The sequence below is a fragment of the Terrapene carolina genome, unplaced genomic scaffold (genome assembly GCF_002925995.2).
Source record: "Terrapene carolina triunguis isolate 2854851 unplaced genomic scaffold, T_m_triunguis-2.0 Scaffold210, whole genome shotgun sequence".
Lineage (NCBI taxonomy): Eukaryota > Metazoa > Chordata > Testudines > Emydidae > Terrapene > Terrapene triunguis.
Window position 1 is genome coordinate 27,825,204 of NW_020664561.1, and position 14,172 is coordinate 27,839,375.

Genomic DNA, 14,172 nt, shown 5'->3' on the forward strand with positions numbered 1-14,172 from the left:
AATTTGTACTTCTCTTCCTTTACTGTATCTCAAAAATCTCAATGAAAAACAACAATGAACATTTCCTTAGCAATGAGGAGTAATGAAAACAAGGTAACTGCTTGCCTGAAGGACTTTGCATTAATCTTGTTAGCTTGTTTTCACATTCCCTATTTGAGAAGCTTCTTTTGCTATTTCCATACAGATTTCTCAATAAGGAAAGAGAAGCTCTGAGTGACAGTGTACTTTTCTCTGTCTCCTAAAATATGTTTGGCCCTGGAAGGAGACAGAAAAATAAATTGTGCACATAACAGGAAAACGCTTTATAGCAGCAGTTCTCAAAGTGTAGGTTGCAACCCCAAAGCGGGTTGCTACCCCGTTTTAAGGGGGTCGTCAGGGCCAGCGTTAGACTGGCAAGGAGCCAGGGCAGAAAGCCCCACCCTGAGTCCTGCAATCATGGGGCTCAGACTGAAGCCGGGGGGGGGCATTTAGGGAGGGTGGGGGGCACCTGCCCCCCTGAGTTTCATACCACAGATTTCAGCTCTGCACATGGCAGGGCTGACAGCCAGAGCCCAAGCTCCTCCACAGCAGGGCTTCAAGCCTGAGCAACTTAGTTGCCCTGCTTCCCACCTCTTAACCCCAGCTCTGTGCATCACTTCCTCTACTCAGCACCTAGCAAGGAATCAGCAGGTGTTGTAGTTAAAGCCAGTTTGAAAAGTTGCTGTAGAAATAATTTTAGCAAAGGACTGTTTTCTGAAGAAAGGTAGAGGAAAGGGAGGCAATGAATGGGAGTCAGTTGCCACTTGCAGCAAAAGAAGAGCTCACAATGAGGATCTAAGCAGCAGTAAAATACCAAGAAACCGAAAAAACAATTAGAAATATTTGGAATAGGGATTTACTGGGCTGATTTTGAGGGGGAGTCATGGCCACAGTGTCTGGTGTATGGTGAAGTTCTGGCAAAGGAGAGCTTAAAACCATCTAAAATGTGGCACCCATTTGGAGACATGGTGCAGTTCTATTCAAACAAAACCACTTGATTTTTTTTTTCCCAGCAAAAGCTGAGAGAGCTACAGGGCCAGAAGAGAGTACTGAGCTTGGCAGCTACAACAAATGAGAGAGCCCTTGAGGCATCTTCTGCTGTGTCATACTGGATAAGTAAAACTGGGAAACCACACTCTACTGGAGAAGCTTGTTTTCTGCCATGTGCCAAGGAATGATTTGATTATATTGGGGCAAGGTGCAGCGACTCAACTTGATTCAATTCCCCTGTCTAATGACACTATTGCCAGGTGTATTCACAGTATGGCAAATGATGTGACTGAACAAGTGATCGCCAAAATCAAGCAAACTTCTTTTTTTCCCATTCAACTTGATGAAACAACAGATGTGTCGGGGACTGTTCAGGTGCTGACATATGTAAAATTTGAGAACGATGAAAAACTCCAAGAGGAATTTCTGTTCTGCCGGCCATTACTACAGCGTGCTACATGGGAACAGCTCTTTGCACTTTTCGATGCTTTTGTTTCTGGTTCTGGCTTGAAATGGCAGTGCAGTGTAGGAATTGGCAGTGACAGTATTTGTGCAACTGGAAAAAACAGCGGGCCAGTCACCCGAGTGCAGGCTGTTGCACCGCAAGCAGTTTGGATGCACTGTTTTATACACAGGCAAGCCCTAGTTGCAACAACAACAAAAAGCCACCTGTTCTAAAACAAGTTCGTGATGAAGCTGTTCGCATAGTCAGCTTAATCAAGAGAAGCTCAACAAGTGTATATTTGTTTGGAGCTTTGTGTGGTGAGATGGGAGCTGAGCACCATCAGTTACTTCATCACAGAAAAGTTTGGTGGCTGTCTCGGGGAAAGGTTCTCAAATGTTTGTTTGAGTTCAGATGAAGATTCCCTGCTGGCCGAAAAGTTTGCAGATACCAAGTGGCTTGCTTTGCTAGCTTACCTGGCAGACATTTTTGAATGCCTAAATGAGTTCAATACCTTACTTCTCTCACTGACAAAACTGAAAGCTGGAGCAAGAAACTTTCCTTATGGTATGTGTATGGATACTGGCAATTTTGAAGGGGTTTTTTACTGGATGACTTTTTGGATGAAAATGCCTTGCCAAAGCATGACTTGCAACCCATTATCATCAGCCACCTGGAAAGCCTTAAACTGCAGTTTCAGGAGTACTTCCCTGAAAAGGATCAGAAAACAGAGGTGTGGATTAGAAATCCCTTTAATGTAGAAGTGCTGTTATGTCACTTACAGTGAAAGAAACATTAATGGACCTTTCCCGTGATGAGACATTGATGCTGAGATTTCTGAACAACCTCTTGCTAACTACTGGATTTCTGTGTGAGAAGAATATCCAGAGCTGTCATTTGCAGCATTGAAAGTGCTTAGGCCATTTTCGTCCACCTACCTGTGTGTAGCTGGCTTTTTAGCACTGACCTTACTGAAAAACAAATACAGGGCCTGTCTCACTGTTGAAGATGACCTTTGTCTTTATCTCAGCCACACAGAGCCCCCTTCGAGGATTTGTGTTCATCAATACAAGCATACCCATCCCCTGAGGTACATATTTATTTTTTACTGCTGGATATAAAGATTGTCTTGTGAATTTAAATATTTAGTGGCTACTTTTTTGTAGATATGGTCTTGTAGTGCATTTTTTTATTTAAAATATTAACTGTTTCAGAGTAACACAGTGCACTGGGGTCCTGTAGTAATTTTTGTTTTCAGAAGAGAGTCGCAGTGCAGTGAAGTTTGAAAACCCCTGCTTTATAGTAACATCAATTGTCAGGAGTTCTGGAGGCATATATTAGACTTGATTTTCTGGTTGAGCTGTGCTTGCTGCAAGCACTTAGGGTGATGAGCAAAAGGAAAGTTTAAGGTACCTTTTTTTTTTTTTTTTTTTCCTGATCCTGGGGTCATGTAGGAGTTTGCACCTTATGGCTGCTCTACTATGCACCTGTCTGTGGCACTAATGGGCCATTCTGGCATCCAGGAATAGCTGGAGTGGAGAGACAACCACATTCCAATGGCAGGGCTTCTGGGGAGAGTCTGGCCTAAAGCTTGTGTGTCACTGGGAGAATGTTTAGTTGGTCTGATTCACGGGGATTCTGGCCCCTTTACACCAGTGGAATGGTGCAAATAGGCTGTAGAGTGATGGAGAATCAGACCCATTATCTATCTTGATATAGAACTCCCACTCCTCATCTAAATATAAAAAGTAAACAAAACCAAGTTAATTTATAACAAAACTGCATTTTCCTATACACCGCTTTAAAACACATTTAAATTTAACTAAATACAGTGTTCATATCTGAATGCTTTCCCCTCTGAAATCAATGGGAAAGAGATTCTCTCTATCAGTTAATCTGATCACAGGGAAATTAGCAACCTCCATAAGTAAAGCTCAGAACCATGTACTGCCACAGATAGCTCTCTAGTAATATCTATATTTTTAGATTTGACCTGTGTTAGAAGCAAATTCACTGTAAATATATATACATATACGCACAATATTTGATCGAAAATATCTGGAGTTTTCCTTTTAAAGGCTTATAACTTGGATTTCTCCAATTATCACTCATCTGATTTTTATGAAATCTCAAATTTTTCTCTATTGCCTATCGAAGAAAAATTATACTTAACTTTTTTTAGCTACACAGTAAAGAAAATGATAACATTTAATAAAATCAGATGCTCACACAGAAAATAAGTTTTAGAATTCTTTTGCAGGTTTGTATAAAGTATATATCAACCAATAAACAATTGTTTTCAAAGATGGATTGATAGTAACAGCTCATTATTAACTATATCAGAATCTTTCTTGAAAAGGATGCTTTCCTGTTATTGGAGCATTCCACAGTGCATGTTTTAACACCTGGAGGTGAACTAAATTTGGATCCTGTACCAAGGAGTCAGTTCAGGGCTGTTAAGTTCCGCATCTGATGCTTTGCTAGAATATCTGTACTGCAGCATGACCTGGCAGTGAGTCTTTTTTCCTTTTTCAAATCCCCTGCGGAGGTATGATTACAGCATCATAACTTCAGCATCAATTTTAGAAGCTCTAAATTTCCTAGTGATTGAAAATCCTGAGATGCTGTAAGAAACTTGCCTCTTCTAATCCTCCAAGGGGACTGATTAGTTATGATCATGTGTTTTCAAACTTCTATTGAGCCAGAGGACTACACACAGCAAAACATACGTTTCTCAGGAAACCTGGCTTATGCGTTTCCCTGTAATAGCTCTAGAACTCCTGCTACTGTAAAAATTGCATTTGTTTGCTTTAGAAAGTCACAATTTTTTAATTCACTGCAAGAGAATGGTGTATGTGAAGATTATCACTTATTTTGTGTTCATACGTCTCCAAGAAATATCACTAGAAATGTGTGTCTATTTCATTTGAACAGGCATGAGAAAATATTTGATCAGTGTTTTAAAACAGAGGTGGGCTAACTACAGCCCGCAGGACCGTCCGGGCCTGGCCCGGGAGGCTCGCCCCCGGCCCCTCCCCCACTGTCCTCCCTCCCCCGCAGCCTCAGCTCGCTCCCCCGCCGGCGCAATACTCTGGGCGGTGGGGCTGTGAGCTCTTGGGGCAGCGCAGCTGCAGAGCCGGTCCTGACCCAGTGCTCTGAGCTGCGTGGCGGCAGCGGCGTGGCTGGCTCCAGCCGGGTGGCGTGGCTGTAGCGCTGCCAGTCACCGGTGCTCCAGGCAGCGCAGTAACGGGGCAAGGGGAGGGGTTGGATAGAGGGCAGGGGAGTTCAGGGTGGTGGTCAGGGTGTGGGGGTGTGGATAGGGGTCGGGGAGGGAACAGGGAATTGAATGGGGGCAGGAGTCCGGGGGGGCTGTCAGGAATGAGAGGAGGGGTTGGATGGGGCGGTGGGAGTCCAGAGGCGGACAGGGAGAGGGTGTGTGTGGATGGGGCCATCAGGGAACAGGGGGTGTTGGATGGGACAGGAGGGGGGGCAGATAGGAGGTGGGGGCCGGGCCATGACCCCCTCCCCTAACCGGCCCTCCATACAATTTGTGAAACCCGATGCGGTCCTCAGGCCAAAAAATTTGCCTGCCCCTGTTTTAAAACATAAGCCCTTTTCCCTTGATGGTTCAGTCTCTCAGGCCCAGTCTTTCAGTCTCTATATGTAGGAAGCTCCTACTGAGGTTAATGGGAGTTTTGGGTGTGTAGAGGCATACTTTATGCCTGGGCATACTTTATTTCTAAGAAAGCACAATGCATGAAGAACTTTTGGAAGCCACAAATAAAACACAATCCATTCTTGGACTCTTAATAATTTGTGCAACAGTTACCTTGCTTTCTTATGCTAGAATTTAGTGACTGTTTAGTGTAGGGTGACCAGACAGCAAATGTGAAAAATCGGGACAGGGTGTGGGGGGTAATAGGAGCCTATGTAAGAAAAAGACCCAAAAATCGGGACTGTCCCTATAAAATCGGGACATCTGGTCACCCTAGTTTAGTGCTGCAGTTTATTTTACCCTATGTAAACAGATTTATTTCAAGTCAGTCAGGGAAACTGAAGTATTCCATCTCCCAGCAGTAGGTGTCACTATAACTATCAAAAACAACTGCAAAGGCTTAGTGGAGAGGGAACAGTGCATTAGAATAATTTTGCAAGTCACACTTTTAAAAAATATAGCAAATGTTACCTACAGTGTATCGTTTTTCAAGTGTGAATCTGGAACCTTTTATTAACCACTAAAGTTGATGTCTAATATGAGGGAAGGCAGTTTATCAACTGCAGTTTATCCTGACATTTCTCTTTCCCTGAATGCCCCAGCTCAAATACACTGCAATTTATTTTCTTTTCCCTTCATCAGGTCTTCCAACTTCTCTCTGCGGCTTACTACCTGCTCTAAGTCCTCATGAGCTAGCCAAGTTCAGTAAGTTGTACATGCTGAGAACAACAGGAAGCATTTCTATTTTGTAACATTTTACCCCACTTTTCTCACCTTTCCTGCCTATCATGGATCTATCATCATTGTACAACACTGCTCTTCAAGCAGGCGTGGTTCCCATACTTCATATCAGTATCATACCACAAAGGCTTCTTCCAACCTATAGATCGAAGTAGGATCTCTTTAGAAAGCTACTTCCAGTCACTTGAGCCAACCTCAGATACTAAGTTCAGTGAGGCTAATTTAGCTTTGACAAGGAATAGGGATGGGATCTCGCTCTAATTGTGGGCATGCATGAACAAGATGGGTAGCTATTTAGGGACATGACTAGGAATCCTGCTAATATACAAACTCTTGGCCCCTTTCGCTCATATCACTCCATTAAAATGGCACTATATCATCACATTTTAATAGGAATGGGTGCCAAACAGATGAGTTTGGATGAGAAATCAGCATACTATCTCAAGTGTCATATCTTCTGCCAAAACCCCTCTCTGTGACAGCTGTGCCACATTGCAAGTTAAAAGAGTTATGAGGCAGAGAAGGATTAAGGCAGTATTGCTGACATCCAGGTCCTATTGTCAGAGAGAGTCCCAGTGCAGATGTAATTTAGCAAGCTGCTTATGGCTGGCTGTTGCCTGGGAAGGAACCTAGGTCCATGTTGTCCTGATCAATCCCTCATTTCATGTGACACTATGACCTGGGAGAAGGACTGGCAGAAGTAGGGAGATGTGTAATTCTGAAGTGTCCAGACTGTTTGGTGCAGTTTATTCACTGATGGGATAAATTTTGGTGGCTAGGACCCAAAATAGTCTTAGATACCATTATTCAACTGAGCAAAGTAGGTAACACCTGAATGTGAAAGAAAACCTAAACAATTGGAGAAAGAAAAGACCAATGGCTGTCAGACGTTTGTGGCTGCTGACTAGAAAAGCTATTCTATAACAGGCATGCGGGAAATATGGTAAGATCACTTGGAGTGTCAAAACACGTTGCATAACAAAACTGACTATGGCATGTGACAGCATCAGGAGACACAAAAGAGTCAACAGGATGGAACTCGAAATGTTAAGCAGCAGTAAATACAGAGTTATCAGTCATTCCAGTAAGTGATGGACTAACCAATGCCCTTTCACAAGGAACAAAAGCAAAGAGGGGAAATATTTTGCACAGTCAAGAAAAAAACCCTATTGGTGATAATTAAGAACATAGAAAACAGGATTATCCCAAAATTCAGACTATGGTAGACTGATCTATTACGTTTCATGAACAAAAGCTGGCTGTGATGGTTTCAGCAGTAGAGCTAAGTGAAGGACAGAAGTTTTATTTCATGATGGATTTAGAGATTTTCAACTTTGCATTTGTTCCAAATTGGAGCAAAGATTAAAAAAACCTGAAATTCTCTTCGAAGGAAAATTCCATTTTTTTCATTTCCAGCCCTTCAAAACATTTCATTTCAATTTTAACTTTTAAATTTTGTATTATATACTAATAATTCAAAATTAAAAAAATCAAATCAAAAGATGCAAATGTTTTGTTCAGAAAATGTCAGCACAGGATTTTTTGACACCTGTTTCTGTTGGAATTTTTGGGACTTTTTTTTTTTTTCCCAAATAAAATTGGGGGAAATTTGACCCAATTTCAAGAAACATTTTGATGTAACTGCACATTCTGATGGAATGTGATTCCATCAAAGTTTCTCCAACCAGCGCTAGTCAGTAATCTATACCAAGTGCCAATGCCATTGTTTTGCTGGCACATGCTCAGTTGACGTACGATTACATAAATGGCACAGCAAATATGGAGGTAGAGGGAACATTGATTTCACACACCGATGTATTTTACCCCTAGATTCAAGCACAGCAAGTTTATTTTGGAGTTGGGATGCTGAATGAAGCCTGTAGAGAGCCTGTGATCAAAAACAGTGGCTCTCAAAATTTTGCCGGACATAGTTAGACCATCACTTTTTCTACAACATGGAAAAATGAGAATATTCTTACAAAGTACCCCTCCCCTTTTCTTTTTAAAGGTTCATTTTTTCTACCTGGTAAGAATTTTTCATAATTTCATGCCTTACACTTCATGGTTTGTTACTTGGTCTATTACTCTCAGGTTTAACTTGATAAGGTCCTGCTTCCTGTGATATTCATTTTTGAGTTTTGATTCCTCCCTGCTGCTGCTTTGAAGTGTTAGATAACATTTGAAGCATTGCACATTGCTGCTGATTTTTAAACTTTTCATTCAACTGCAGTACATAACTCTATTTCTTCTAAATAATTTTTCAGTGAATGGTTATATTCTAAAACCAGCTTTTTGCTTTTAATCGGGGCAAAATGCCAGCCTTTTTTCTAAAGCAGCTAGTAAGTGATGTCCAAAAGGTTTGATGATTTCGTTTATTTCTTTTCCTCATAGGGATTTAGGTGCATAACTTGAATTAGAGGAAACTGAGTTATTGTATATTTCCAGAATGCATAAATAGGAGAATAGATGCCTGTATTTTTGTTTTCATGCCCCTTTTCTCCATATCCTGTCTACAGTCAGTGCACATGACTCTCAATAACATCAAGCAAATAGGAGTAGATGGCCTATAACGTTGTATCGTAATGGTGGTTAAGCATCTTACACTGGCAATTATGCCAGTGTTGAGCTAGAAATATACAGACACAACTGGTCACATTCTGCCTTCACTACCTATATCCTGGCAATCACACACAAATCAAAGAGGTTGCATGTGTATAAATGAATCTGGATCAAAGCAGAGAAAATAGCTCAAAATCTGAAATTTTCCTTCACAGTGTTTAAAACCTATTATTATACCCACCAAGGTCACAAAGACTTGGTCTGAAGTTTAACCTTAAAAAAAGGCTGACCTCACGAGCCAGGGTGCATTTTTATGGGTCTGTAAGCAACGGGAATACCCAGCCCTTCCCCCCCTCACTGCTGGGTGGAGGAAGTGGGTCCAATGTGAGGTCCCTATAACCCATGGGCCAAGAGCACAATGATGCACCATAAGTGGGTACGCTTCCACCATGTCTCACACAATGTATAATGTTCCCCTTATCTCATCTCTCTTACTTCCTATGTGAAGGAGGAGAATAGTCTGCGGCTTTGGCTTCCAGCCCGAATCCCTGGGCAGGGATTCATGTAAAACGTTATTGCCCTCATGCCTTCCAGGATTGTAGTACCGGGGACACTGATTCCCAGCTGGAATCTGCACTGATACAGTCCTGCTGGGTAGTTTGGGGAGTGGTTCCTCATTGGTTAAGGATTTTCAATAAAGTTGTGACCTTCAAATTGCACCATACTATGGCATACTTATCTTATTGTATCCATGTTTGCATCAAAATTTTTGAAGAAATTTATTTATGAAAACATCTGCCCCATTCACAACACAACAACAATCCAAAATCTCCAACCCTGTCATTTCAATTATTTTCTACATATTTAGGGAAAAATTCTCTCCAGTTTGCACTGTGTATCTCCTACCCTTCACATGATCTCTAATGAAAATTCCATGCGCGGAAACAGAGTGGAGAACATGCAACAAAGATCCGCAGAGTGGTACAGGGAGGGACCAGAAGGCCATGGCCCCTAGGGTGACCAGATGTCCCGATTTTATAGGGACAGTCCCGATTTTGGGGGCTTTTTCTTATATAGGCACCTATTACCCCCCATCCCCATCCCGATTTTTTACTTTTGCCATCTGGTCACTCTAATGGCCCGCCACTTTTTACTGGCCATGAGGGAGGTAGTGTGGGGGGGGAGAGTGAGGGAGGTAGTAGGGGGAGAAGAGTGAGTGGGGGGGGGGGCAGGGTCTTGTGGAGAAGAATGAGCAGGGGCCAGGGCCTCAGTTGATGGGGGCCATGGTTCGGGCGCCAGTGCCCCTCCACTTTTAGGGTGCTTCCGCCACCCCGATAGCACTTAATTTTATTGTAGGGGGCCAAGTTCTGCCCTGGAATGCAAACACACCGTTCTCATGCAGAGTTGTTTACATGCATATGAGGGCAGAGTTTAATCCAGACTTGCAATTAAATATTTTTATCTTTTCATCAAATTATAGACATCGATTTGTTTCACATTTGGATCCCAAATAAATGACAAACTTTGGCTAGCACTATTTTTCTCCCCTCACAATCAATATATGGACCAGAATTATAATTATATTGACGTATAGTGTCTTGTTGTACAAAACTACTCACAGATATTTGCTGTGCCCTTAGGAATAGGCAGATATGAGCCAGGACTCCAAGGTCGACCCTGATAATTCTTCTTGCATTTCCCGCAGTCTGGGCCTGTAGTATTGTGCTCACATTCACAAAACAATTTTTTGTTTTCTTCTTTACAGCCAGTGGCATGAAGGTTACACTTGCACCTATCAGAGAAAAGGTAGGGTGTTATGTCAAGTTGACATTTGATGTCAGACTACTAAGATCGTACTAAAATACTCCTTATGGCAACCAATATATTTCTCTCTAACTTTTGCGGTGTTATTGTTTTAACATGTCTCCAAAGAAATCTATCTAGCTTAAATTGGTTTCATGCATAAATGCCACATTGTGGAATCCTGCTGTTTGGCAGCATTTTGACAATAATAGCTTCACGTGAACTCCAAGGGGCCGATCTCCTCTTATTTACACCATTTTTACACTGGTGTAGTTCCACTGAAATCAATGGAGTTACTTCTAATTTTCACTGGTCTATCATCCTGCAAAGAGTTCAGTGGGACTAGTCACATGGATAAAATTAGTCATGTGCTTCAATCTTTGCAGGATCTGGCCCAAAGTGAGATGAGAGTCACATCTCAAGCACAGGTTTTCCATTAAATGTACTCCACAATACCCATTCTTTATTAATAAGGAACGGTTATACAGTAAATGCAAACATTTTTAGATGTATTTTTTTTATACATACAACCAATAAAATGGTGCTTTAAATGTACCAGAGATGCCAGAAAAAATGTTCTCAGAGAGCTAGTGTGAATTCCCAGGTTCTGAAACACAGATTCAGTGGATGATAAATTAGTAATTAGAAAGTCTCCAGGAAATAAGCCCAATTACTCTGAAAGAAAATGTTTACACAAAACAAGAAGTACTGCATTACATACGTTTGGAAAACTTTTGCTAAGGTCCTGCTTTTATGGCTGTGGATAAGATAGAGATATATAGCAGGTACCAACGGATATGCAATAGCCACAAAAATATGTTACCCACATCATATTTGAATGTAAAATTGTAGAAGCCAACTTACTTGTTGAAGAGGCAAGTTATTACTTTGTATTGTACTAAGCACTGTCCAATTGCTCAGAAAGGACAATTAATTTGACAACATTATAGCACCTGAAGGGCAGAAAAAATAATTTGGTAGAAGTGTTTTTTTCAAAATGGGAAATAAACTAACCGCAATTCTTATAAAAACCATTAAATGAATTAGAATTTGAACTACATTGTTTTTAAAATAGTTGGTATTTTGAGGAATGGAAAAAGCTAGTTTCAGAGACACTAAGGCATCGTTATTTCTTTCCAGTAGATGTCAGAAATGGGTAAAATCTCCTTGTTATTGGCCCTGGAAAGGAAACTAGTATTTAGCAACTCCGGTTCTTTGTTTTCCTAATTATTATAAATCCAGTTATTTAAAAGATTCTCATGTGGGCATTTGTTACCTGTTACATACAGTGCCCAGTAATTAGAGCAAAGCAGCACATGGAATAGCCAAGATTTTTAACAAGTGCAAATTAACAGCTGCCAAGCTGACTTCCATTTAAAAGGAATATGACCTGAAGCAAGTGGCCACACACACACACACATCCCCAGGGTAAAACAAACTTGCAGTTGCCTTAAGTGGCAGCTGGAGAAAAGCCACTAGAATTTGCAATACAGAAGATGCTGTATGCATTCTACTCACTGTTAGAAAGGAGACAGAGTGAATTGCTTGTTATTTAAACAATGCTCACTCTAGCTGGAAATATAATCAACACCTTTTAAATTAAAATTTGCAAAAAAAATCTTTTTTTAAACATGACTGAAAAAAAAAATAAGAAGAGAGACTGTTAAGCAAACAGTATTTAATTATGAGTTCTGTCCTGCATATACATACTGCATGCAGTGAATTACTTGTAGCGCTAATTTGCTTAAGGGACCTTTTTTCATACAACATTAGCACCTTTCTTTGATGGTGTCCTCTATATATGTAGTACATCCAAAACTGCTATGTTAAAAAAATGTTTAGGTTACAAAGTCAAGCATTCAAGAGATAGGAAATGCTGTGTAGCCTTAATTTGGCCCCTTTGTGTACATGCATTACGATAGAGTCTTTAATGACATACTATTATTCCACAAAATTCCTGCCTCTTTCAGTGAATGAGCAGTTATTTAATATTTTTTATCCACCTCATTCAGTGTATGGCACCAGGCCTTATTTAATGCACACCATCCAGCCCCTGTACTGAATACAAAATTATGCATTTCCTCATGGACAGTTCTATGGTGCTCTTTCCATAGTATCTGAGTGCTTCACAGACACTAATGAATTTACCTTCATAACATTCCTCTGAGATAAAGAAGTATTATTATCCCCATTTCACAGATGGGGAACTGAAGCCCAGAAATATTAAGGTCAAAAGTGTCCACTAATTGTTGGGTGGCCAATCTGAGCCTATCTATGAACTGATTTTTCAGAGTACTTAGCATTTTTATAGCACTTACATGTTCATGGCACAGCTCCAACTGATTTTAGTTATAGTTGTGAGTGCTCAGGACTTCTGCAAATCTGGCCTTAAGTATCTCACACTGGGTACCCAGGCAATAAAGAACACATAAGTATGGGGCAACTCTGAACATTTTAATTTAAGTGACTTTCCCAGCACACACAGGAACTCTGGCAGAGGCAAAGAGAGTGCGGCATTCAACTGCACTAACCATAAGACCATCTTTTTTCTCCCTGCAATTCCTATTTCTCATTCACTGCACATCTTACAACTCCAGCCCACCACCTCCTTTTCCGACAAGCCTCCAGCTCTGACCAACTCCCCCCCCTGCACAGTGTTGGGCAACCTTAACTATACGTGGCATTACAATCTCTGCCATAATACATATATAGGTGCCAGATACAAAAATGCAGATTTACACCAGCTGAGAATTTGTCCAGTGCATGTGTTTAAAACCCTCATCGTAGAATCACCCACAAAATCACAATATAATAATGTAGCATCTACATATGAAAGAAAATCTCAGACAAGCACCAAATGATTACAGGAAAAGGGAAGAGTAGAAAATAGGAAGAGAGATAGTAAAATTCTAGGATCAGTGATTCTAATTGGATTACAGAAGCAGTAACAAATTTGAATGTTGAATGACTGGAAATGAAAACTGTCTCAAGAGTGCTGAGGGGGCTGAGTGAATATATGGGGGCAGAGCGGAGACAGACATAAAGACCTGTGATTCAGATAACATTGATAATTAAACATAAAGCGTAGGCAATGTTGAGGAATCCTGAAAACCACAGTTATTCAGACAGAACTGTCTACAGTTCCCTTGAAGAAGACTGCAAGGAACAAGAAGTGGCTAATGTGACTTCATGAAGGATTACTTAAAGATCAGAGGTTAAAAAAACAACAACTGGTATTATAAAAAGGAGAGTCAAAAAGATGAATACTCAGAAACAATTAAGGCTTTCAGGAAAAGGAGAAAGGCAAAAAAATAAAAGAAGAAGAAGAAGAAATGAGTTAGTGCTCAGAGGATAGCCCAAGTGAAATACAGGAACAACTATCACATGAAAAAGATCACCACCTCATCTAGAGGATAAAGGAATCATGACTGCAATAAGTAGCAATATGTTTATAAAGGATAAATCATGTAAGAAAAAACTGACTGCTTTTCCTGCCACAATGATACCATAAATATGAAGGGGATGAAGCAAGCATAGCATATTTGGATTGTAGAAAATACTTTCTGGTACACTTTCACCTGATTGGAAAACTAGCTGAAAAACTGTACCAGAAACAAAAGATAAAGGGCTTGTCTACCCAGCCCCACATTGTGAACTACTGTGGTGTGAACTGTGACTGCGCTAAACTTTTGTGCTATAACTGCCCTGTGTAGACTCTGCTAACAAGAACTACAAGGTATGTTGTTTGCATTAATGTAGTCCTGTTTGAAATTGGACTCCATTATCACAAATTAGGTATCTTTGAGTTTGCACTAACAGGATCTACACAGGCCTACACAACGCTTTTGTGCCGCCTGCAGGTCACACCCCTGTAGTCCATGCTGTTGGGCCACGTAGAGAAACC

At 40.9% G+C, this 14,172-nt stretch overlaps 1 protein-coding gene across 4 annotated transcripts in view; it reads right to left on the bottom strand.

Annotated features, from left to right (window-relative positions):
- The window catches only part of LOC113405039 (netrin-G1-like), a 222,498-nt gene that overhangs the window by 74,338 nt on the left and 133,988 nt on the right, over positions 1–14,172 (bottom strand). For all 4 annotated transcript variants that reach the window (XM_026655572.1, XM_026655571.1, XM_026655570.1 and 1 more), the window contains exon 4: positions 10,085–10,257. In XM_026655572.1, coding sequence (XP_026511357.1) covers positions 10,085–10,257 — 173 coding nt within the window. The remainder of the gene's footprint in view (positions 1–10,084; positions 10,258–14,172) is intronic.